This window comes from Rhinopithecus roxellana, chromosome 6 (genome assembly GCF_007565055.1).
Source record: "Rhinopithecus roxellana isolate Shanxi Qingling chromosome 6, ASM756505v1, whole genome shotgun sequence".
In the NCBI taxonomy this organism is placed as follows: Eukaryota; Metazoa; Chordata; class Mammalia; order Primates; family Cercopithecidae; genus Rhinopithecus; species Rhinopithecus roxellana.
Genome location: NC_044554.1, coordinates 21,469,269 through 21,496,814, shown reverse-complemented (window position 1 = coordinate 21,496,814; position 27,546 = coordinate 21,469,269). Strand labels below are relative to the sequence as shown.

Genomic DNA, 27,546 nt, shown 5'->3' with positions numbered 1-27,546 from the left:
ATACAAGCATATAATGTATAATAATCACATCAGGGTTAGCGGGGGTACTCATCACCTCAAGCATTCGTCATCTCTTTGTGTTACGAACATTCCAATTGTACTCCGTCAGTTATTCAAAACACCCCTTGAAGATTTTGCCTTCTGTGCATTCTCTTAGCTTTAATACTTGACCCAGGTTGCATGATTGAGAAAAGTCCTGACCTGTATCAAGGTACTAACTCAATTACTTAATAATCAATATAATGAAACATTTAAAAAATACTCTGAGGTAAAATTTCTACCGAATAGGTAAATCAGTGCTTAGGGTAACCCTGGTCCATGGTGTCATCCAGCAACTGAGGTTTCAGCTACCTGCCATTCCTTAGGTTGTTATCCTCATCTGTCTGGTTAACGTGGGCTCAATACCATCATAAAACTTTTGAGGCCAAAAGAAGACAGGGGAAAATTAGTAGAAGGCAACAAGAGTGATTGAAGAATCACGCATATGTCACTTTTGCTCACATCCTATCTAGTAGAATTTGATCACATGGCTACATCATGACAAGAGAAACTGAAAAGTATAATTTCTGGCAGGGCAGTCATGAGGACTCTTACTAGAAGGAAGGAGGAGGAAATGCATATTGCAGCCCTGTTACAGTTCATTCTTCTGGCATTTCAAATATCTGTGCATACCATTTTTCCCCACGTGTAGAACATACTCAGCTCCTCCCCGTAGATGATTCAAATTCCCAACAAATGAATAAAATGCAGGATCGCTGGGTCACATGCGGTTCTCTCCATCAGGTAGGATGTTTCCTAATTTGACTACCTATAATAGAGCCTTGTACCAGTTACTTTCTCTACCCTATTCCCATTGCTGCCCAAATATATAATATTCATTGGTCATGTCTGCTGCGTAACTATGATAAAAACTCTCATCTGTAAAATGAGAGTAAGAAATACAGAACAATCACTGACCCATTCACCCTATCCCATTCTATCAGGCAAGAAATACAAACATATCCTACTCTTGCGTAAAGCTGTATTTCTTGGTTAGCTCATCTCTCTGTTTCTGGTAGTGTTCTGTGGGAGTAACTGTCTTGTCTAAAACACTTTCTGACACATCTGAAGGGATGTGCTTGAGGCTAAACAACTTTTATAGCTTGCTGTTCCTGGTGCAAGTTTAGTGCCCAAAAGTTGCTTTAGGGTTCAATTACATTTCCGCAGGCCAGGTTTGTGGTTTCGTTAGTAACACAAACAACATCAACAACAATGCCCAGATGACTTCCAGTTGTTCTTTTCACCAGTAAATTTCTTGTGCAAGCCACCTCAGACCTAAAATTTAGTCTAGAAATAATTCTTAATACTGGTATGTTTTATTTATTTGTTAGGTTCTAAATTTAGCTTATCCTCATCTCCATCATCTCCATGGTGGATTACTTGAAGACATTGCTGAGTACAGAAAATTTGATGTTCTAATAGGTACTGGATGTTACTAATTTTTAAATTGTTAATTTGTACCTGTGACCAGGGTTGCTAGCTGTCCACCAAAGTTCTGTCTTCCCATTCCATTGGGAAAATTTCTTTTAAAAAAGACTGCCTAGCTGGGGACTACATTTCTCCCACCTTTTGGTCTCTGCAGGACCATGTGACAAATTCATACCAATAGAAAATGAGTGAAAGTAATATGTGTCACTTCCAGCCTGAGATTGTTAGGATAGAGTGTGCCTTCTCCACACTTCCTCCCTCCATCTAGCAGCTGCAAGCCCAATGTCCTGGATGCCCTTGGAATCCAAGTGCTGAAGGAGACAAAAGCTCTGCCAGCTTTAAGACTCTGCATAACTGCCTGGAGCACAATCTATCCATGCACTACCACTCTCCACATCCTGCACAACTTAGCCTGTTATTTGACTTAGAAGTATTTTACTATACTAAGATACCAAAGATTTCAGATTTTTCATTAAGGCATTTGTGCCACCCTGGCTAACATAGAATCTTGTTCCTGTATTTTGAGTATTTCCCGGGTTAAAAGTTTTATTCGGGAGCAGATAACTCAAAATCTGAAAAGGCCAGCTATTCACTTTCCTAGATTTTTTGGCACCTTGGTGTGGGTATAATCCACATTCTTCTAATGACAGTCATCTACCCTGAACTTGGTTATTGGAGCCATGGTGCAAATTAGGGACTGTGGAGAATCCATTCTGGGATGATAGTAATTGAGCAACATTGAAACTTATGGAAATTGTGTGAGCTATGCAGTACACATTTAGTTAAATAATTTGGGCTTGAAAATAGTCCCAATTGATTATCTTGGCTTGCAGTTCAGAGCCATGACTAATACTCTATAGGAGATGATTGAGACAAACCAAAAATAATGGTCCACCAATTAGATCTAGGCAAAGGACCAGGAGTGACTTTTAATGGCATTGTTGAGTATATGAAATTTACTTTTTAAAATTATCATGAGACTAAGACTCTGAAGTTTTTAGAATTGAAAAAATACACTTGAACTTTTTAATTGGGAAAAGCAATTAGCTGTCATTTGATGTTTCTACCAAGAGAATCAGTACTCAATGCATCATTATTTGCTTTATTCTTTCCTAGCAGCTGAAATAAAAAAAAAAAAAATGGGTACTTTGCTATTATTTTTAGACCATATTAACCAGAAAATGTCACTAAAATCTGCATACTTTCTCAAGAATATTTTCCTATTACATATATTAGTATTCTGAGTTAATGTACAAGTAAATATCTGCTTAAATCAACAATTTGATAACATCCATAACACATCCTATGTATAAGGTGAAGTAAATGGTAGACCAGTAGATTTAGTAAAGGACACACTAATGGTTCATTTTTGATTAGGGGAAAACATTCCCGTAAATCATTGTTATCACCTTTAATGATGACATTCAAAAAGGAGATGTCTACATTGTGAACTGTCATTTTCAGTTCTCTCTTCTGCCGTTCCCCAAATCTTCCTAGAACACTAAAAAGTCATCTAAACTGAGCAGCATTTCACTTTTTACAGGAATTTTGGAAGCTCTCTTTCCCTCTCTAAACATGCAGCTTTCACTGTGCATGTTATGAAACTGATTATTTCAGGGAATTACAATGTATGGTTATTAGCCTTTTTACTCTTTGATCTTTCATAATTCTGAGTGTATATGAAGAATTAACCATTTAAATGACATGATGGGATTTTACAAGGGAACGAGTAATATCACAGAAGAAATTACGTTGTTCAATTTTACCATAACATTAATATCTTAATTTGGTTTAATCAAGGGCTACTACCTAAGAGGAAATATCTCAGAAAACTTCTAAGATAAGATTATTAATATTTTAAAATATAAACCACCGAAGGTTATAAACAATATTAAAATGTAATAGTCTGGCTCATACTGTAAATGATAGCCTTTTAACTTTTTTCTTTCCTTAAAGAAAGATACACATTTTATTGAACATAGTAATACATATCACAGTTAATTTCAATTAGCAATGGTAGTGACAACAGAAATCCTAGATGAATGTGATTGGCAAACAATTCAAAAATCTAATTGAAACATAACTTTCAAATTCCAATTTCTTTAAGTTGTTTATCAGATTCATTGCACACCACTTTTAACTCAGGATTGCTGCTGTCATATTGGCAGTGGTAACTAATCACTTCTCTCATCTACCCCATACGTTTGTGTCAGTCTTGGTTCAATCAGGAGACAGAAAAAATATAATATCTTGAACAGGGAAAGTCTATTTTTTAATAAAAAATTATCTACAATGGGGATTGGAGTAATAAGGGGTTGGCTAGAAGTACAGACAACTCTAAAGGATTTATGAGTATCAGATATAATATTACATAATCTAATATGTAATAACAACTGCCTCTAGGGTTGAGGTAGAGGGCCCAAGGCAGAGCTCCTAATCCCCCAGTTCCCAGGATGAGGTTCACACCTTGTAGAGGCCATGGTCATGGCCCACCAAGGTGGAGAAGTCACTGTGATATCACACTGATAGGATTTCCTGCAAATTTACCCTGTGAGGTTCCAGGTCTTTCCTTGTAAGCTCTCCTCTACAAAAATACCTGGGGCAGGGGGTGGGGCTGGAGGGGTACAGGTGACAGAATTAGAGCCTGAGCCTGGTGAAGCTGGCCATGTTGCAGGAGTGGGCAATTTGGGCAAACTCCAACACTGTAGGAGCTGAGCTCTGGAGAATATACAGACAGTGCAGGAGACAGACACCAGACAGCAGCACATGCTACAAGAGCCTGTGGGCAAACAAACCAGAACAAGGAAGTAAAATCCTTTTTCTCACTCAGTGTCTGTTTTGCATTATTTGCAGGCAAGCCTTGAAAATGTGCCATCTGATAAAGGAAAAGTATTTAAAAGGCTCAGATCCATTTTCATAGGGCAAGGTAGACGGGTGCATTTGGAATTGAGCGGCAGTAAATGTATTATCAGCATAACATGTTACTGAAAGAAGGATACAATTTTTATAAAGTTTTAGGTATTGCTAAGACCCCATTTTGGAGAGTTAGATATTATAGAGGGATAACGAAAGTGAACTGATGTATGTATCAGTATCAATTAATTGTTACTTAATTCTAGTGCTACCACACACACACACACACAAAGGATTATTTTACATCGCAGACTCTCACGTTCTGCAAGTGCAAATTGAACAAATTGTAGTAAACTCACCATTTCAGTTACATTGACTGTGTCAATGGTGGTTGGAAGAGTGCTGTATTTAAACTTGCTATTTTATGTAAATATGATTAGTCATTTAAAATGAATAAATCATTTTTTAATATAGCTACTAATAAGAAAAATTTCACAGTCAAGGAAGAGTTTAGTTGTATATAGTTTCTGACGTATCCTAATTGGCCAAATTATCTTAATTGGCTAATAAACCTGACTCTGAGTAAAGTTCTTCATAATTTCTGTAGTTCCTCAGAAAAACAAAATTGATTGGGGAACATAAGTCATATGAATTAGGCATTTACCCAGGAGTCATCTGTTTAAACATGTTCAAGGACAGGGACTTCTTTAGCATGAAAGTATCATCCAATTCATCAGCATTTATTTTTCTCATTAGGTCTATCTAAGGTATGCATGCATGTAAAGCTTTGCAAAGCATTTTAATTAAAGCATGTATCAATTTAATTAGAATAGATCTAAATTAATTGCATTTAAAAATCAATACAATTAGATGAAGTTTTTTCTGATTATTGCAAAATGATAAAGGCTGTGAAAGTCATACAAGATTGTTGAATCTGCGTTTGAATTACTTCATATCATTACAATAAATTTAAAGAAAACAGCTTTCTATGGAGTTAATTACAGCTGACCTTTTCATTATCATTTTAACATGGACTGGGTAAAATTCTATTACATAAAAACTCAAGAAAAACAGTTGTCTTATATAGACCAAGAGAATATGGCATTGAATGAAAATATAAGGAGAAAATAATTGAAAGCACAATTTTCATTGGTGGCACATAAGTTTTCTGTTAGAGAGAAAAAAATTATAACCTCTGGACACCTACTAAAACATATTAAGCTAGCACCCAAAAAAACTGTATGTGTAAATTTATTTCTGAAATAACATGTAAAAAGAGAATTGACTATCATTCGTTTCCTTCTTGTACTGCTGTAGTGTTTTCCATGTTAAAGCAATATATTATGAGGGCTTAAAAATGACATCTCCCATTTGAACATTGAAGTACATAAGTGAACTTACGTATCTATTGCATTTTGTGATTTTTAAAAAAGTTTCATTATTTTCAGAGCGTGTCTAATATTTTGATTTAATATCTCTTTTCTTTTTTTTAGCTTCACCATGGGTTGATAATAGTAGAACTCCAAACAAGATTGACCTTTATGATGTACGCAGAAGACCATGGTAAGAATTTTTAGCTAGCCATGAAAAGATAATATAGGCAAGAATATATATATTTGCTAAAAAGTCGAAATCTTTTTATTATTAGGATGAGTATTAACTACTTATTGAAAGTGATCTGATTTTTAAAAATAAGTAAATATAGGTAAAGGTAAATGCAAATGATGAGTTCAGGTGGGTACTGCTAATTAATATAGTTGAACCCACTTATCACATTCATTTCAAATGGACTGCTTTAAGTTTTATATTTAATCTCAGTGCTTCACCTCTTAGCTGGTAGGGATTTCTATGGCAGGGATCCCAGTTTGCTTGGAGTAGAGTTCCAACAGAGATGAGATAGAGTAGGAGATAATTTGCCTCTGGCAGTGAACTAATGAGAATTGGCCCCAAGGTAAAAGCTGCCCCTAGTTATATTCATATAGCTTAGGTTTGATTTTTTTTTCCAAAATGAAGTTTTATTTGTTCCTCACTACTGAAGCAACTTGTTCTCCTAACATAAAGCTGGAAAAATACCAATAATTTGTTATTGGACTTACTGGAAAACAACTATTTTCGGGTTTTTTAAAATGATTATTTGTGTCTTATTTGCTTTTTAAAAATGTATTTAATGTGTGAATATTAAGAAATGAGTTCACATATACAGTGTAGTGCTTTGTATCCCGCACTTTTCATATCAATAACTTTTGAGTAGATATTCATGAGAAAAGACACATACCATCATTTGAATGAAGACTGTGTGGTAACTTATTTACGAAATCTTCTATTATTCAACATTTAAGTTATTTCTGACTTTTTTCTAGGGTTCAGACAAATTGCAAGAGCATAAAGTTTGATTCCAAAGACATGTATTTAGAGGCTTTTAGATGCCCTTTTAAATATCCCAGTAGCAATTTATGTCAACACCAACCATGTTTAATAGTGACAATTATTATTAATTTACATATTCTTCCTGTGGAGCCATAGGGCTGTTGAGTGGAGCTAAAAACTAATATATCATCTTGTTTGAATTCAGGAAATGGTTGTTTTGGAGGAGACTTCGAAACTGGGTGCCAATCAGTACAGGCAGACATGTCCTGTCTTCTCCTCTTCCCATTGACCAGCACTAAGATACTAGGCATCAGCCAGGTTTGCTGTCCATGAAAATTCACCTGCAACTCTGCCACTTTACCTTCTTATCAAGCAAGGGTGCAGGTTATAAACTCCAACTGCTTCCTCAACACATAGAACTAATTGTGCTGTATGTTGTCTGAAAACTAACTGGAAAGTTAACTGGCAACCTCCTGAGAAGTTGCATTTACAATGATGGCTTCAGGGATGGGTAAAAAATTGAGGTCAGGTGCAGCCCTTCCTGTTGGAGAAGTCAGGCGCCATTCCAGCAGGTGAACAGGCAATGTGAGTGCGCTTTTGGGGTCAGTCATACACAGTCAGGTTGATCTCTCTCCACAACCACTGAACCATCTGTGTAAATCTCTTCTAGCGTCTCTTTAAAATACTGAGATTCTGATTCCACAAGGTTGAATTTGGAAATTAATATTCTGAACTGATACCCCAGGTGATTCTTAAACACTGTAAAGTTTGAGAGCCTTTGAAATTCTTGGTAATAACATCACATATTGCCTAATTTTAATCTCTTTATTGGCCACTTATATTTCTTTTCTGTTGACACTGCTTTTTAATGTTCCTAAACAACTTATCTGTTTTTTGTCCTTATTTTTTACATTTAAAAATATGACAATCTATTATTCATTAAAGTGACTTTTAAACCTGTGGTCAACAATCGGAGTTTAGATAATTGTTTTCCCAGGAAAAATGTTCTTCTCAAAGTTAAAATATAATTCTTCATCTTTTGTTATAAATATCGAAAAATGTTAAATATTATGCTTCTGACATCTCTATTGTTATATTGGATATTGCTTTTATCAAACTGACATTGAAGAATATGAAAAGAAAACCATTGTCTGCTTAGACAGAGGTGGGTCTTTGCTTGGGGGAAAAAACCTTGTCTCAGAGATCAGTAAATATCAATTCAGCAAACATTAGTGTTTGATATTTTGGAAGAGAAAAGCATTTATTATGATATTTGTTTCAGGTACATCCAAGGAGCTGCATCTCCTAAAGACATGCTTATTCTTGTGGATGTGTGAGTAGTTAAATACCACATATTTATATATTGAGAATATGGGAGGATTTGTAGATAACAGTAGTAGGTTGGGACTAAGAAATGTTTGATAGGTTAAAAAAGAAACAAAGAAAAATTATGATGACTTTTATATTCAGGCAATGAACCCATATCAAGATAATAACAAAACAAATTATTTAATTGAAAATGAAGAGAATCTATATGGGTATTAATATATTAATATTATATATAATATTAAATATGAAATAAATAAGTTAATATTGGAACTTGGTTGGGCATGGTAGCTTCATACCTGTAGTTCCAGCTACTTGGGAGGCTAAGGTGGGAGGATTGCTTGAGCCCAGGAGATCAAGGCTGCAGTGAACCATATTCCTGCCACTGTATTCCAGCCTGGGTGGCAGAGACAATGTCTCAGGAAAAAAAAAAAAAAAAAAAAAAAAAAAAATCTGGGACTTCTCAAAGTGAAATGGTGATATACAAGAAAGAATTCCTTGAGTTTTTATATTGGTCTGTTTATTTGTTATAGTGCTACAATCCAAGATATATGTGTATGTTTGCATGTGTACACATTTTCTAATAAGGTTGAAGATGCAGAAATTGAAAAGATTATATCCTGCTATGGAGATTTACTTTTTTAAAGAGCAATAATCAAGGAATTAAACACTAAGTGTAAAATGCTTAGGTTACTCATGTTTTTCCCCAAGAGAAAAAAATGCTCATGTTTTTCCCTGAGAGAAAAAAAAAATTCTTTGTCTCGTTGGAAGAAACAAAATCTAGTAATTTGGGGACAGCTAAATCCCACAGGCAAGTATTAACATTTGAATTTTCCCCATTTTAAGCTAAAGTAAAACAATTTAATTTAGTTGTCCAAACCCTTATAACCCAGCCTGAAAAAGAGAAGATAAATGAATTCAACAAATGTAATTTAAATGTTAATTCTTATTTTGTTAAGATGCATTTAAGCCTCATGTTACTTTAATTAAATTATAGATCTTATATGCTAATCCTTGATCTTCTTCTTAAGTAAAATCAATATATTAATGCAATATATTATCCCATTGGATGTATAATAATGTCCAGAAATAATGTCATTTCAAAATAGAAGCCAAATTTATATCCCAAAATTGAAAATATATATGAAATTGAAATACTGTTTTTAAAAATTATTTCAAATGAAATGTATTGAGGTGTTCTTACATACAGTGTAGTAACATAGAAACAAAGATGATTAAGACATAGTTCCTGAGACCAGATGTGGTTACTCATGCCTGTGATCCCATCACTTGGGAGACTGAGGCAGGTGGATGGCTTAAGCCCAGGAGTTTGAGACCAGCTTGAGCAACAAAGCAATATCTCACTTCTACAACAAATACAAAAGAAAAACCAGTGGGCATGGTGGCACACACCTGTAATTCCAGCTACATTTAGGAGGCTGAAGTGGGAGGATGCCTGAGGCCAGGAGATGGGGGCTGCAGTGAGTCGTGTTCATGCCCTGCTCTCCAGCCTGGGCAACAGAGCAAGAGCTTGTCTCAAAAAAAAAAAAAAAAAGACATGGTACCTGATCTCAAAGATAATCCAAATGTATTAGGTAAACTAGACCTTAACAAATAACAAAAATAATTGTAGAAATTAATAATATAAAGTATGACATAGCACTAAAGGAATCCGTAAGAGATAGCAACTTGATTTAATGTGTCAGGAAAGCATTAAGGAGATAAAATTGGGATTGACTCCTCATGGCTCATGTTTTCAAACACAAGCATAGGAGGGGAGAGGAAAGAGAGTGGAATTTCAGGTGGAAGAACTGCCAGAAGTGAAGCTGCACAGGTAAGTCTGGGGACATTTACGGAGGAGGTAGAGGATTGAAAATGCCTTTGCAAAATTATGACAGTGAGACAAATCTGACATGGTTGACTCTAGTTTCTAGCTTCACAGGCTGATTGGCTGCTCATTTCTGGGTGTGGGCCAAGATAACTTTGGGAGAAATTTAGTTTATAGTTTAAATGATAATAGCCCTTCCCTAAAACGAGACTGCCCTTATAAAACCAATGAAAGGCTACCAAATTAGAAGGATGAGAGAAACTTGAATTCTACTAAGATGTAGATGTAGTTAAATAATTACTAGCCATTATTCTGGAGGTCACAAGATTTGCGACTTCTCCAATTATTCCTGTAAATAACATCACTATGACAGAATCTCAGGTGGGGTTTTTGAGATATGTTTTGAGGCTTTTGCATTTCTAGCAGATGGTCCCACGGGGACCTGTGACTCAAGCAGTCCTGTGCCCCCCACCAAAAGTGGGCTCGGCACATGTGGGCCATTTTCCACACCCCTGTGATTTCATCTTCAACCAATTAGTAGCACTCATATTCTAGCCTCTTGCCCACCAAACTGTCTGAAAAATTCCTAACCTCCCTCCGAGCCTTTGATGAGATTGATTGGAGTAATAACACCATCTCCTGTCTGGCATGGCTGGCCCCGCATCAGGTAAACTCTTTCGTTACTGCAATGCCATGGTCTTTGTTAGTGCAGCAGGCAGGAAGAACCTGTGGTGGTTACAGGAAGGAGAGAGAGAAAATGCCAAAATGAAAGGATTGGAATACAGGGCTATTGAGATTACTGGCTATTTAGTTGGTATCTATGAGCTTTTAAACGTATTAGGTCAGGATGTGTTTCTAGAACTTTCACCTGTTAGCATGTGAAGGAGACTAATTGCTGGGTTGAGTGGCTATTACTCTAGCTCAGCACCTTCATATAATGAAGACTGAGCCAGAGAGGAGTGAGGGTGGAGTGGGGACCACAGCCTTGGAACACTGTTACATGGAATGAATAAGGGAGTTTGCCTGAATGCATAGGAAGGTTGAGAGGGAAGAACAAATTGGATGACTGAGACATAGACTCTTTGGTACCAAGAACATAAATAGGAATGAAAAATATGTTTGGACGTAATTTGTCATTTTGGACATTCAGTTGTAGTGGTTCAGCAGGCAGCTCAAAAGATAAAACCAGGAAAGTGTTGGGAGCTAGAAATGTAGAAATGGGGGTTAGTCGCCTAGAGTTGAGCCAGCCCTGCACATAGGTGAAGTCACCAAGTATTGTAGAATATGTAGAGAAAAGAAAAATGAAGAATAAATTCTAGAGGATGTTTACTTTAGGATGCAGAACAAGGCATTTTCTTTGCAAATCTGTTATCACAATTGTTATGTGGATTTATAATTACTGTTTTAATCAAGTCAAACAATGGGCTCCCTGGAGCAATGACTATGTCTGTGAATCTCTCTACTCCTCTCTTCTAACTTGGCTAACAGAACTGGTATTTAATACACATTCCTAAATGACTGACTATACCATCAGTATCTGTATTTTTTTTGAATTGTCACTTAACATGTAATTTTGATAATTTCAGTTAGAAATGCACATGTACTGATATTGGGAGGAAAGAAAGGCAGGATTTCTTATAATTTCCACTTCTATCAAAAAATGTGACTTTTTAAACCAAGATTTTCAAGGGCAAAATTATTATTTAAATAATATATAAAAGATCTAGCGTCAGTACATACTTTATCTTTCCTTATGATGTTTTTGATTAAATAAATGATGAATAACATATATGGATCCATTTGTCTATTTATAGGAGTGGAAGTGTTAGTGGATTGACACTTAAACTGATCCGAACATCTGTCTCCGAAATGTTAGAAACCCTCTCAGATGATGATTTCGTGAATGTAGCTTCAGTAAGTACAAGATGACTGCATTTTCCTGAATTAAATTTGGAGTTTCTATCTTCTCCTGACTTTAGGTACTATATACTTTTATAGAGGCTGAGACATTTCTGATATATTGCAAGACTATCTTACTGACCTGTCCTATCTTAGTGACTGATCCTCTTATAATGCTATGCCAGGATCCTTTTTGAGTTTCTAAGAATTTACCCCTGGGTAAAGTAATTGAAGTGATGACTGTAAAAAAAAAAAAAAAAAAAGAAGCATTCCACATATCCTGCTTCACTCAGAGAAGCTTACTAGAAAATAGCAACTTGGCAGTATGAGTATATGGCAGTTTTCTATTCATTATTATCCTCATTTCACCTTGACACATATCTATAATATATTGTGTTTTTATAGTATGTTTTTCTTGTTAGCATAAAAACCAATAGATATTTGAATGTGTTCTTATTAAAGTCTTCTCAGAACCATCATAGAGCCTCCTACTCATAGCAAGAAAGTACTGAACTGTGAAGCAAATGAAATAAAACAAACAAATGTTTCCACGTCTCATTTTAATTCATAGAATTTATGCAAAATATTTCATGGCCATTTTCTGGAGGATATATTTACATTTGAGGTAAATATATTCATAGAGATGTGAAGAGGAGGAGTTTGTGGTAAGGTTATTTTGTATTGAAAATGGATCTGTCTCTGAAATGACTTGGGAGGAAGAAGTTAAAGCAGCTGGTCTGAAATTGATTTACTCACTAAGAGGGACTAGAAATATGAAGGCAGGAGACCATGTTTAATCCTTTTTCACCTGAAGCTCCAGGTAACTAGATTATTGATATTTACTAAGAGGAAGAGAATTTATCCCTGAAATGGTTTTGGTGGTATATTGCAGCCTAAGAGTAGGTATGGTAAAACATGATACCTATGAGGCAAGGTTCTTCGCAAAACTCTCTCACAGGTGATAGAATTCTCTGGGGAATAAACTGGAAGTATTCTATAGTACAAGGAGCCCTGTGAAACTCTTTTTGTGATTTCCCTTCATGTGGGCAAGAAGAATGTGTTCAACACAGGAAGGAGGAGCTGGGAGGCCCTCCTTCATGTGAGGCCTCTAACTACTTCATCTGAACCTTCAGAAGTCCTTTAGCTTGTCTGTATTCTCCACATTATTTATTAAAACTTGATACTGCGTAAGATCTGATTCATTTCAGTCTGATTTTACAATCTCTCTGACCCTGTGTGTCAGCTCACTATGTATTTCAACAGAATACAAACAAGTAAAATGTAATACTTGATCTCTCAAATAAGATTATCAGGAAAGACACTTATTTGGCTTTATTTGTATATTAACATATAGTTCATAACAAACCATGGGGATAGTTCTTAAAAAAAATACTATCTATGGCATAATAAAAGAGAAAATCTTAAATCCAGCGCAGATTTGACATGTCTAGGTGAAATTTATATAAAAGTAGCAGATATTCAGTGTGGTGAATGTGTTATTCTGACTTCTTCGAGAAACTGAACTTCACTTGTAGATTCAAATATAAATAGTGTATTTGGGTGGTGATCACAGAAAACACCACAACTTAAGTCAGGCAGTGGACGGAAGGAAACAATGACAGAATCTTACTTTAATTTAAAGGAACTTAATTCTCTGAGGAATTCTGGAAGCCATACGTAATATTCACTTCAGAGTTAACTTGCCCTAAATCCCAAGGAGCTGAGGTTTTAGGTAGCTGACTTCCCTGTGTGTGGGAAAAACAGACTGGCCACAAGAGGGAGTACTGAAACAAAAAGTTGTAGGTGCTGGTAGTTAGAAGCCTGGTCAAGGATCCAATCTATCCGGTCAGTGATTCTTAAAGATGGAGACTGGTCACAATCTTTAAATAAACAAACATGGAACATCGGGATGGTGGGCTTCTAGAGTTAGAACCAAGCATAGATTTCATACTCATCTTTTCTTTTCTCTAATACCTTTCCTAATTTCCCTGCAGCCTTGGCCAACTCCTGTGCTGGTGGCTTACCTGATAGTACAAACCAGACTCTTACACCTGGGCCCTATGAATCCATGGTTTCTGTCCCCATTCAAATGGTGGTTTCTGCAGTTGTCCATTCACAGTTACCTCTAACCACAGACATGCTTGAACGAATCCTGAGTTCCCTCTCACTATTATATAGCAGCAACCCTTGTGATATTCCTCTTGTCAACTGGAATTTCTTGTTAGTCTACTGGCATGAGAATTGCAGCATATTCAGATAGTAGCTCTAGATTTAGGTTTAGTTAAATTCTTTCTGGGACCCTGGTAGGAGCACTGCATTACCTGCCCATTTACCCCAACACATATACACTTGGAAAGCAGAACATTTATTTCAGTGGAGCCTGAAGTCTCAGTGACAAGAAGTACACCTTTCCCAAGTGGATCACTTTTAATTATAGTAAGAGGGGATTTTCATAGTTCACTCCCTTGGTTTTCATACTCATACATTCTACATTTTAGGGGCAAAGCCAGGGGGTGGAGGAGAAAATTGATATGTAGCATTTGCCAATTTTCATGATGCAAATATTCCCACTATGACCAATTTTAAGCTACCAATGTGGGGTTAACTGGCTTTTACGTTTCATGAAAATTTCAACCATTTTTTTTTTATTAGCAGTTACAAGCTGGCTTCAGCACATAGCACTGTGGTTCAAAATACATATTGCATCTTGAAGACAACATCTCAAATCAGATCATCATCTGTAAGCTGGAACCTTAGTTGTACTTTGAGAGGAGACTGTCCCAATGTTATCAGGCTGGCAGCCTCTAGTGATGCAACATATGGTAGACCCTGTGAGTCCTGTGGTCATGTGCTTCTTATTGGCCTCCCTTTACTATAACATGTGTTGCTTAGTTTGAGATGTTATTCAGTATCCCACAATAAATCAGGCAGTATTTGTGAACCTGAGGATTAGTGATATTTAATGACACCCCATCTGTGAACAAGAACGGGAAACCCATAACTGGAATTTGTATCCATAATAGAAAAAACAAATTTTACCCCTTCTCCAAGGGGGTAAAATGTTGGTTGCTTTCTTTAAGAAGTAGTACTATACTGAAGACTCGGCATCCCACTATTCTCATGGGTTGGTTATTTGCCAGTAGCATCAAACTGGATGAGACAGACCCATGCTTTTAGGCCCCTGTATATCCTCCCTCTCTATTATCCAGCTCCTCCATTCATGGGCCTATTTTGCAAGCAGTACAGTTGTCACATACAGAGCTGGATGATCTCCAGTGGACAGATCATCTTATCTACCCAATTGTTTAGTATCTTTTCTGTGACGAATGTTCTCTAACTAACATTAATGCAAAACAAAGACATCTTTATGCTTCATGCCTGCTTCCATAGGTCCATCTTCATGTTGCTTCTCCAAAACTCTGTATAAGGAACATCTTCTAATCTTGATCCTTTTAGGACTTTGGCCAACCAGCCATGCCATTTAGAACTGTATAGGAGTACATGAGTTTTCTAATTGTAAGTTACTTATTTTCCACAACAATATTGATGGCCAGTTGTATTTTGCTTCAATATCCCTAAACATCCATTCCCTGGCATATTATCTCAGTATCTTCTGGTTCATATTAGGCAGATCCTGAAACTTTTTTGTCAAATATCTTCTTTTTTGTTTTCCTGGAGTAGAGACTGTACTTTTCAAGGTGGGCCATGTTGATACTTGGCCTTTTTGTTGCCTAAAGCCATTAGATGAGATATGATCAGATCATGGGGAGAGTATGCATCATCTTTTATGGTCTCTAGGAACACAGAAGCTACTACCCTCTAAGGGTATAGGGGAATCCAGAATTTCATCTTCTCAAGTGCATCCACTTAGATGTCCTCATCCTAGTACAAAGGGTGCCTCTCCTTGCCTATTGATGTTCTAACTTTTGCACAGAAAGCTGCCAAGGTTGTGAATGCAGTGTATTTTGTAATTCTGAGATTCTCAAAAGAAAATTCTGAGCCAAATTTCTAGCACATACTGACCTTCCCAAAATGGGGAATGAGAATCTTTTAATTAGTTGCCACATAGGTTTTCTGGCTTTCTTACTTTGGCCTTAGTTGATAGTTGGCTGACATAAGGCTATCATTTTCTTCAGTGAAATTCAACAACCAACCAACTCTTTTTTTTATGATTACTATTGTCCCCATATCTCTCAAACGCTAGGTGCATCCCCATTAATCTGTATTTTATTCTGATCGCTGCAGATGAAAATCTTAGCAATTGTGTTGCCACAGCATCTGAGGAGTTTTCTGACTTCAGTGATGACTGTACACCCAGGTACCAATAGGGTCTTTGTTGCCATATGTTTAGGAAATGATTCAATTCTGGAATCCCATTCTGAGGGTCTGCTTACTAAGAACACTGGTGGTATCTGCTTAGATTGAGTTTCCCCAGAATAGTCACTGAGACAAGGATTCAAGTTTAAATGGTTTATTTGGAAAGTAACTCTAGGAAAGACTGTTAGAGAAATGTGGGAATTAAAACAAGGCAGAGAATTAATAAATAATTTGTCTTCGAACAAGTTTCCATTGTGAGTGAGCAGATCTTATTTCTCTGGGAATGAGTATAGATTTCATGAATTGGAGCCATCCCTTCCAAAGGGAAAAATGTGCTGGAGTATGTAAAGTTGATGACTGTTCCCAAGTAATGTTAATTCTCAGGCATTCCCAGACCACCATGCACAAGAGTAGAGGGCTCCCTGCAATCTCAGGCAGTTAAAAGTTGGGTTGACATGAAAGGAAAAATGTATGGGGCATCAATATCATCTAGCTCAATTAGAAACTGAATAATACTATCGATAAAATGCTTTAAAATAATTTCCGATTAAGCAAGCTTTGAATGAATTTTATACTGCCAGTGTTTACTGAGCAACTAACATTTATTTCCTAGTTAAAGAACTTAGAATGGGCATTGGGATTCCTAATGCCTGTCAATTTTAAAGGCCATTGATTTTCCTAAAAATATTATGTTGTTAAATGTGTATTTATTGAAGAAAATTGTTAAATACTTTCTTAAGAAACACAATTGCAGGAGATCTCCTTGTGATTTCTGTGAACCAAGTTAATACAGACTTCACTGATGCACTGACAGCTCTTTGTAAATCCTAAGCTGGGTATACTCATTCGGTATGGCTTGAATGTGTGAGCCAAAAGCATATGGGAAAATAGAATATATTACTCGTAGGAAAAACTGAGAATACATTTGACCTGGAAGTATGCACCTCAGTACCTCAAGTTAAAAGTTATTAAAATATCTCTGTTAATATCTCAGAAATGGACAGAAAAGTAATATTGAAACATGCACAACTCATGGAACTTAAAAGATCGATAATTAGGAAGACATTTGAAAGATAAGGTCATAGTGACTTTCAACTCTGCTTCTGGAGATACATATTACTGGTTTTGGCTCCTGGTGTTACTGGTCCCAGCTCCTAGTTCTTCCTTAGGCTTAATTAGTTTTGGTTACTTATTTACTTGTTTATGGCTCTTATTTACTATAAAAAGATCGTTTTCTTTGTCAACTACACTCTGAAGTTTTGTTAACTGTACACTTTTGTTTAATTTTATTTTTTCAAAATAATGTATTTTTATGATTGAAAACTCACTAAATAATTTTGAGTGATTACATTGAGACATAGATTTGCTCCTCAGAAAATCAGTACAAATAAGATCCAAAGTAAACATGTGTTCAGTATTTTTCTTATTTGTGCTTTGACCTTCTATTTAATCATAATTGATAGGTAATTATTTAATTTTTTCCTTTTTTTTTTTTTTGAGATGGAGTCTCGCTTTGTCACCTAGACTGGAGTGCAGTGGCACCATCTTGGCTCACTGCAAGCTCTGCCTCCTGGGTCCATGCCATTCTCTTGCCTCAGCCTCCCGGGTGGCTGGGACTACAGGCGCCCACCACCACACCCGGCTAATTTTTTGTATTTTTAGTAGAGACGGGGTTTGACTGTGTTAGCCAGGATGGTCTTGATCTGCCTGACCTTGTGATCCACTCGCCTCAGCCTCCCAAAATGCTGGGATTACAGACCATTTAATTTTTTTAAAGCAATGTTCATGTGGCAGAAACTGTTCTAAGGATTTCTCATGGTAATTGATTTAGTCTTTACAGCAACCCTGTGAGGTTGACAATACTGCTCTTCTTAATATTGCAGATAAGAAAACAGGTAGAAAGAGTCTTAGGAATTTTTCCAAGAAAAGAGAAAGAATTGGAGCGTACCCATCTTCGTTCATGATTCTAGATTTAACCAAAAAGTTACGAGGCTGAATCTTCAAGAATATTTACTTTCTTTACCGTGTATCTTTTGCTCTTATCAAACTTCATATAGCCTTTTTTGCATTTATAATATTTAGTGTTAACCACGTTATATATAATCTTTAGTGTCAACCACATTAAATTCATAATTTTAAAGAAATTTTTCAGTCTTATGAGTTACTCTGCTTTATTTTGAGTATATACTGTCTGAAACTGATAGATTTAAAGAGAATTGATTCTTATGCAACATTGTGGTAAGAAAAAAGTAAAACTACATTTTTGTCTTTAACAGATAGGCCCTTCTCATTAAATATAGTTTTAACAATTTAATGATATGGAAATTCTCAGGAAAAAAAACTTCAAAATATATGTATAATGTCATATTGTATGTGTATGTGCACGTGTGCATGTGTATTTTATTTTCTCTCTAAAGCTGTTTGAAAGTCCAGGAAAGCAACAATATACCTTTAGCTTTTGTAACTTCAAGAATCCATAGGCACTGAGGAAGCAGGGAGTGGTTCTATAGGTAACTTTGACAGTAATTTTTCCTTAGAGACCTCATGCATTTCTCTTTATCTTCATACCCAAGATAATGTGGGTCATCCAAAGACTTTGGATGCAATCTATATTAACACTTCCCCAAAGATGCTGAGAAGCCACCAGACAGAAAAATCAAGTAGCCTCTCATTTTCAGGGTTATATGTCTACATTTCTTTCATTCTTTTTAAAAATAACAGTAATTTTTCATGCTTAAAGCATGTATAAGATGTCAGAACTAATGCTGCATCATTTCTGAGTGTTTCTACTGTCTCCAGGGTTGCTCTTTGTTGCAGAAAGGAAACCTGCTGTTAGCAAAGCTGAAATGCAAGCATAATGTAGCTGTTTTCCCACTAATCCAGTTATATGCTTTGATAGGAGTCAGTGGTAGATGATACGAGCAGCAATTCAATCACAGCATGTTCTGATTTGCAGGCAAATTTTCAAATGTTGACACAGCGATTTGAATTTGTTTATGAATGTGAGGGAGTTTGACATTTTAGGAGTAAAATACTGCAAACCAGTGGAGGATGATGGGAAAATGTATATGGATTGTAGACAATATGCTAAAAGTTAACAACCAAAGAAGATCTTTATGTCTTTTAATAAAACCACACATTTCTTACTAAAGAATTAGATGCACATGTTATGATTATGTTAAGGATCTTTGACTCAGTTTTCTTCATGGAAGCTTTTCCAATTCATGGTCATTGTAAAATACTGTCTTTGATTTTTCACCAGAAAAAAATATGATCAAAATATAATTCCTTATAATATCTTTGCTCTTGCTTGTAGGAGATAACTTTTTAAAAAATTGGTTGGATCTTTTGTCCAGATTGTAGTCACTAAGCAACAGTCCTAGAAGTGACAGTTTATAAATGTAAGTACAAAATGAAAAGTGAAGAACCATAGCTAAACAGGAGGCTGGAAAGGAAGGTGAGCCCTATTCCAGCTGGAAGGTTTTCCCTACATGGAACTGCTAAAAAAGCCTGCAGATTTCCTGGGTCCAGACCTCTGTGTGAGACAGGTCTGTGCTTATTATTTGTCTATATAAACAAACAATAATTCTGAATATGGTATTCTAAAGATTATAAAAGTCTTTGCTTTCCACAGTATGTGGTTCAAGGAGCTGATATATGTTGGTTTATATCAAATAAAGAGCAACAGGATGGAATGATCCTGCCAATGTATTATACCTGCATGGACAGTATTAGTAAGGTCACATCTGGTTTGACTCACTCTCCACAGGCAATCTGCCTCTTAGATGGACTGGTAGAACTGCATAGGGATAATGTACAACTTTGGAAACTACTAGTTATATGACCTTACACAAGTAACCTAGGGCTTCTGTCAGTTTCCTTATCTTAAAAATGGACAGGATAATTTCACTTGCTAAAATGTTGAGTACCAAGTGAAATGTCACATGTAAAGTGCTTATATATTGTAATCATGTATTATGATGATGTTTATTGTTATTAGTGTCATCTTCCAACATTTTTCCACCAACTGTTGGGAGACATTTCTCTATGCATCTTTCACATTTAGGTCTAAGCATTAACAGCCAATTTACTCAGATTTATTTACATTCCAGGATAGTAAAGAGATTTCTCCTTCTCCCAAAGAGTTTTTCATTGCAGAGTAATTAAACTGTTGTGTCTCTCTGGAGGGAAGGATGAGTGTGGGCTGTCAGAAGCCCCAGTATAAGATCAGGGACTTCCTCATCTTGGGACTCCTGGCTGGAAACCCATCTCACTACCAATGCAGGTGACCCCTGCCTGTCCTCCTGTCTTCCTGTGGGAATGGAGGTTTGGGCAGCTTTTGTAAACAAAGATGTTACTCTGCTCCTGCTGTTGCTATGAGTAATAAACTCTTTATCTCTGACTCAGAGGGCTTGTATTTTTTCTGCCTTTTATCTATGACACCGTAGGAGGCTAACTTGTTAGCTTACAACTGCTGTAAAATCTCAGACATTTCACAGTTCCTGACTTGAATGTTTAACACCAACTAATATCAGAGCAGGGGGTTGTTTAAATATGGAGTTGCACTGTGTAGGCAAGTAAGAGATGAGATGATTTCAATTGTTCCATTTCCTATGTGCTTTAAATTTCAGATTTCCTTCTAAAATATGCCTAATGTATTCCTAGACAAGGACATGTTTTGTTGGTTTTTTAGATAAGGAACTTCGCTACTCAGCACATGAAAGCAGGTACAATTGTAAATTGCTGCACGATTTGAACTTAAAAGCAATTTGTATCCCCCAATGCTAAAAGTTTATTACCAAACAGGCCCTCTTTTTGCCAGAGCTCAAATAAAATAAAAGATATTTGCCATGCTGATACAGTTTTGTGACAAATCTAAGAGAATAATTTCATGTCTTATCAAAAGCCATCCATCTAGAGTTCAGGAAAACTTTATGTTGATGTATTGCTCATTTATGTCAACAAGAAGACTATAGTTTATTTTCTTGCCATCAAAGTGGGGCCTGTGGCCAAGCAGCCTGAACCTTGCTTGGGAGCTCTATTAAGCAATGGGTAGAAATGCAGCATCTCCAGCTCCACTCCAGAGCAAGGGAGAGCATCTGCATTTGAAAAGTTCCCCAAGTGATTCCTGTGCAGGGTTTTTTTTTTTTATCACATTACTGTTAACTGTGTGTATAACTGGCGGGCTTCATGTCATTAGAGAAGAGGAAATCAGTATACTAAAGAGGTACATTTAGTAATCTCAGCAGATGATTAACTGGGGCTTGTTATACATAATCATATTTTTCACTGACTCCCATTTTAAGAGCTTGGTAATTTATAGAATTCCTAATACTATGGACGTTTGAATATTTTTATTTTGTAGACATTTGCTTCTTTGGGATGGGGGAGGTCTTAAAACAGGAAGAAATAGAATTAAGAGAATTTGTTAAAAGAACTAGAATTCTAACCTGTTCTGTACTTTTTTTTTTTTTTTTTTTTTGGTAAAGATAGGAGCTTTATAAAAGTATTTTCATTTAAAAGACACATGAAGAAATTATGGACAGTAAGAAAAGATAGAAGAAAAAGACACATTTAGTTGTTATAATAGCAGGGCAAAGCCATCAAGGTTATTTAGGTTTTTTCTTTTTTTTTTTTTTAATGAGATGCCGGAAGATAACTTAATTGCTTTGAAAATATAAAGAGAGTTTATAAGAAGGTGTTGACAAGTATGATAAGTATTTTTTTTCCCATTAGTTACGTGGTACACTCAGTTTTTGGCACTTAGAAATTAGTTGTATATGTAAAAAGGAAATAGCAAAGTAATATTCAGGGTGAGGCAGAGGGAATACTTTTATTCTGAACTAAACTATTGTGTTTAAAATTATAAAAGTTATTGACTTATTTGATGGAGCTTGAAGGACTAGGAAAAGATGTCATGTGTGTCAGTACTTATTAGGTAAAATTTTTTAAATTATAATTTCATTTAATTTTGAGTGTAGGTAAAGAGAGTGACTTGGGCTGGCCTGAGCAATAGATGTAGCAGAATTGTTCAGTTCTTTAAATTAAACTAAACTATCATATTTGTTCTTATTTAGTATGCTTAAAATTCAAAAGAAATTCAAATATAAATTGACTCTATGAGAACGTATTACTAAAATGCATACACTGCAATCTTAATTGTTGAATAAACAAAATCTGTTTCATCAAATTCCTAGAGGAATAACAAAAAAGCATTTTGAGAATGTTGATGTATATATTATAGCTTGAAAATTAATGTGCTAAGACATGAAAATATTTTTACCTTATGTTAATGTATAAGAGATTTTTCATAAAGTGACAATTTGTATAAGTTCTCTATAAGCTTCAAATAAAAATACTGGCAATTACTTTTTTCTACAACTAATTCACATTTGTAATGTTTTGTTCAGTAATTCATGCTTATTGCACACTTTAAAATATATTTTAAAATATGTTTTCCATCCTTGTGAAATCTCTCCTGCTATGTAGTTTGGTAGGTATCTTCTTTACCTATCTTTTGGTCATAATTTATATCATAATCATGCTCTAAGTTTTCCAGATGTATATAATTTGTCTCAGTGGAACTGAGTTAAATTGAAAATAATTCCTTCACCCCTAGTTGATAAGTGTCATCAGCTGTTTCTGCATCCCAGGTACAATTTCATGTTTAAAAGAATTCATTGGTTATGTGAGTAAACTTTCTTTCTTTTTTTTTTTTTTTTTTTTTTTTTGAGACGGAGTCTCGCTCTGTCGCCCAGGCTGGAGTGCAGTGGCCGGATCTCAGCTCACTGCAAGCTCCGCCTCCCGGGTTTACGCCCTTCTCCTGCCTCAGCCTCCCGAGTACCTGGGACTACAGGCGCCTGCCACCTCGCCCGGCTAGTTTTTTGGATTTTTTAGTAGAGACGGGGTTTCACAGTGTTAGCCAGGATGGTCTCAATCTCCTGACCTCGTGATCCGCCCGTCTCGGCCTCCCAAAGTGCTGGGATTACAGGCTTGAGCCACCGCGCCCGGCCATGAGTAAACTTTCTTAAGAGGCAGATGTATCCTTTCTGTCTAGTGCATGTCTTATAGATGTGTACAGATGAGACATTACTTCTGCTTACTATTATGTGAATCTGGATGCTTCCGGGTCTAGATAGCTGCCTGATCATCCCGCAGATCTTCCCCCAGCTCAGGTCTTTGCTCAGATGCTGCCTGATACAGAGGACTTCCCTGACTATGTCTCTCAGACAGCATTCCAATATTAGTTATTCAACCACTTTGTTTATTTAATATTTCATGTCACTTCATTTTTTCTATCATTTCTCTTCACCTGACATTTTACCTATGTTTATTTTCTATATCTCTGTATTCCCTTCTCTCCAAGAATGCATGCTTCTTTGAGTATAGAGAGAGTCTTTTTTGTACTAATGTTACTGTACATAGAATAGTTCAAGGCACATAGTGGTGGTTCTTGAATTGACTCTACCTTTTTGTCAGTCAGAACAGTGCCGAACAAAAAATGTACCAGATGGATGTCAGAATTTTATAAACAGTTTCAATCAGTGATAAGTTAACTTTGTGTTTTTACATGGCCAGTCATCCTCACTCACATAATCAGTATTGCAGTATCTGCTCTGCAAACACATTTGTTACGTATGCGGTTCTTTTCATGTTCTTCAAGCAAACTGAGCCATCACCATGCTGTAACTGTTACTTTATTTTATTTTTCAACTAGGGAATTTTCCAAGTACTCAGCTTCAGGTATCATGAAAATATTGTACATATCGGTCATGTCTGCATCACAGTGTTGATAAAGGGGACTAGGTCAGAGAGTATGTGATTGTTTCATCATTTCATTAAGGTTCTGTCTTCAGGAGCTAGCATTCAAATTTATAGAGGGCTATGCAAAAAAACATTTGTAATGAAAATAATACTGATAAGATTATTGTACCTGGAGAATGATGGGGTGGGAAAGAAAGCTGCACATTTTTCCAGTTGGAAAAGTGCTGTGGACTCAGGAGTGCACAGTTGATTAAAAGATGGTTGAGAAAACAGAAATGTCAGGTAGTGACACGGGGGGATGCTAAATTCAGTTTACATTTCAAGTAAAAGAATGGCATACTTCCAATGGCTTCAAATGTTTTTAAATGAATATGATTAGAGAATTATAAAATTTTATCTATCAAAATATAAACAGAATATATGAAAAATGATAATTGGGACTTATTTAGAAATCTATCCAAGATTTCAACAAGGTAAATGAACTAAATATAGGTTACATCATGCTTCCAGTTGTTTGGAATATTTGTTTAAAAATGAAAATATTTATTGAAATATTTGATGAATGATGATTTGCATTTATAGGCAAACACAATTCATGTCTTTATAATTATAATAGAGAATTGTATTCAATTTTATCTACTGGTACCATTTTTTAGACATATACAGAATTTATTCCATATTTATATTTTTTTCCTGATTCTTAAACTATCTGATATACATTATATGATTTTAGAATTTGAAGGACTTTCCACCTGATCTAGAAAAACCCTGTGTTTCAGAAAGGAGCAATCTGCAGCACAGAGGAAATAATTGAATCAGTTTTGGCTGTGATGCTTATTAAAGGCAAGACCTGGACTAGACTTGTTTTTCCTAAATTGATTAAAGAAGAGATAATTCATTCTCAGTATGTTTCTGTTTTTATACAGTGGACCAAGGAAACCGCAAACTAGCAGCCACTGTTGGGAACAGCACTGTCAACTTGAAGAGTGGAGTGGCCAACTCCGCAAGTGTCGTTAGTGAAGACATTTTTGTCTGTGACTGTGAGAGGGTGACCACACCTTCTAGTTTTCCCTGGATGGGGATTAATAACAGAAATTAAAATCACATTCACAACATTAGCAAAAATCATGAATTAACTAGCAGTACTTTTAGTAATATATTTAGGACCTGTATTGAAGATAGAGAAAAGAATGTGAGAGATATATTTGAAAGATTTGAAATTTGAAATGAATGAATAGTTTTTCCTGGAATGAAAAGGATACCCATGTGAAGATGGCAGTTTTTCTAATTTACTCATAAAAGCAATTTTAATTTGACAAAAATTTCTAAGATTATTGCAATAGAAAGAGAGTTGTAAAAAAAAATCACATGACACGATGTGGCAACTTTCTCCTCTGTTATTAAACTGTAATTGGAAATGACTAAAGACCTTAGAGAAAAGTGCATCAGGGAGTTTGCACTTGGGGTTGAGCTCTGAGTCTTGGTTGCTGCTTGACTCTGAACACTTTGTTTAACATTAGAAACCTCATTTCCTCAACTATATAATGGGAAGCCTATTAAAACTATAGCTTGTTCAAAGTTAACTTAGTGGATATCAAGTGTGTAGCCTGGCACGCAGGTGATTCTCAATACATGTTAGCTAATACTTTTAAAAATTATTCATATTAAAAAGTAAACTCATGAAATAACAGGGACAAAGAACTAAGAAATTACAGAAATATATCCAAAATCTTTATTTGTTAAAAGGAATGGATCGTGAATGGATTTGTTCGTAAAAGGGAAAGTTCGTTATTTGTAAAAACAAATTGCCTAATTTTGTTATCACCTCATAGTATTGGGGAAAGTAAGTTCCACCATGACTATATATCAAAACCCATGAAACATTAGTAAGGTTACAGATGAATAATTTCATGGCTGATAGATGGTTGATTTTCTAAGTAGAAAACTCTTTTAAGAAATAATAAAGGAATAGACTCACAGGTTTAGATTAAATAGTAAGCAACAATCTGGAAAAACAGAACTACACAAAAATTATTTGAGAAAAAAGGTCATTTTGCTAGCAATCAAATTCAAATAGTTAAAATATTGAAATTTTTTTTTACAATTTAGCAAATAAAAACTGGGAAGTGTTTATGAGGCTACAGTGATACTAGCACACATATACTTTAAATTGGAACAAAGTTTTTGGAAAGTAATTTGGTAACAGATAACCCAGCAAGCATTTTTTTTTTTTTTTCTATTCATCTGGACTTTTCTATTCATTTCTTGACTTCTGAAATTCAAAGACATGCTAAACATCCAAAAATGCAGCTAAGTTGCAGTAACAAATGAACCAAAGTCCTGACTGCAGTTACAACATTTCACCCAGACATTGAATTCTAAACAGCAACTTTATAAATCTTATTTCTCATCAGTTTTCGAGAAATAACTCTTAACTGGGAATGTATCCACATCTGTAAGGATAAATGTTATCAGCTATTTTATCCGGATTTTAGAGTAATCATTTTCATATAATCTCTTATCATCCAAACTTACTATGAAAAATATGAAAATCAAAATAAATTTTGAAATTTTTTAAAAAATAGTAGTAAGTACATGAAACAAGCATAGCCAAAATGTTGGAGCGCACAGCCGCTGGTCATTTTCCTTTCATTTTCCTGCATCGCCATCTGGTGGCCAAAATGTGAATAGTATCTGATACCATAATTTCTGTTTGTAATTACTAATATGCAAAATTTTATTAAGTTTCTTATTTAAATTATTTAATATAGCTTATAAAATATAAATTTGTTATATATGTTATCCATCATAGTTAACTTGCATAAATAAGGTTACTAATATTATTTTAATTAAAAAAATCCTTTTCCAAAGCAGTCAGGTCTAGATTTGAATTATTATTTTTGCTGATCATTACATGACTTGAGCCAACAATTTTGCACCATTATTTATTTTACATGCCAAAAATAGAGAAAATAAAACATTAAGACATGTTAAGTAAAAAATATTGAACAATTTTTTCAAAAACTATAGTTATGTCCTGTTTTTGCTTATTAAAAATGCTTTAGGACTAAACAATGTACAAAGTACCCTAAAGAAAGCCTGCCTTTAAACATTTAGAATCCATGCATAGGAGAACAGTCTTTCTGAAGGGAAGGGATGCAAATTAAAAGACATGTTGAGAGCTGGGTACGGTGACTGATGCCTGTAATTTCAGCTGCTTGGGAGGCCGAGGTGGGAGGATCACTTGAGGCCAGGAATTCGAAACCAGCCTGGGCAAAGTAGTAAGATCCTGTCTCATGTTTTAAAACTAAAAATAATTTTAAAAAGACAGATCAAGTGGGCAAAGAATAAATGAGCTGCTCCTCTTTCACTGAAGTTTCAAGTAGAAGATACGACCTTAAGAAGATCTTTTGTCTTTAATTCTTCAGAATTCCCCCTTCTCAGAACTATTTTGTGGAATGATTTCTTATTCAGCAGAGGAAATTAGAGCAAAAATAGAGACTGCCTTTACAAAACCAAAAGCTTGGCTTATTTCATTTGAGATACTGATACTTTGTTTTGACTGGAAAGCATCTTTAGATTTGTGGATTTGTGTACTTGACGGTGATATTTAATAAGAAGGTTCTTTGGAAAATTGAAATGCATGGATCATAGTTTTATAAGAAACTGTTGCAAACACTAATGTTTGAGGGACACTTGTATCATCCTGTTAGTAAACTTTATTT

The 27,546-nt window shown here is 35.4% G+C and overlaps 1 protein-coding gene across 4 annotated transcripts in view; it reads left to right on the top strand.

Moving 5' to 3' along the window:
• CACNA2D1 (calcium voltage-gated channel auxiliary subunit alpha2delta 1) overlaps positions 1 to 27,546 on the top strand; it is a 517,017-nt gene that overhangs the window by 390,685 nt on the left and 98,786 nt on the right. For all 4 annotated transcript variants that reach the window (XR_004058100.1, XM_010387918.2, XM_030933213.1 and 1 more), the window contains exons 8-10: positions 5,814 to 5,883; positions 7,970 to 8,020; positions 11,656 to 11,755. Coding sequence is in view for 3 of the 4 variants with exons in the window: in XM_010387918.2 (XP_010386220.1) it covers positions 5,814 to 5,883; positions 7,970 to 8,020; positions 11,656 to 11,755 (221 nt within the window). In the remaining variant the exon portion in view is untranslated. The remainder of the gene's footprint in view (positions 1 to 5,813; positions 5,884 to 7,969; positions 8,021 to 11,655; positions 11,756 to 27,546) is intronic.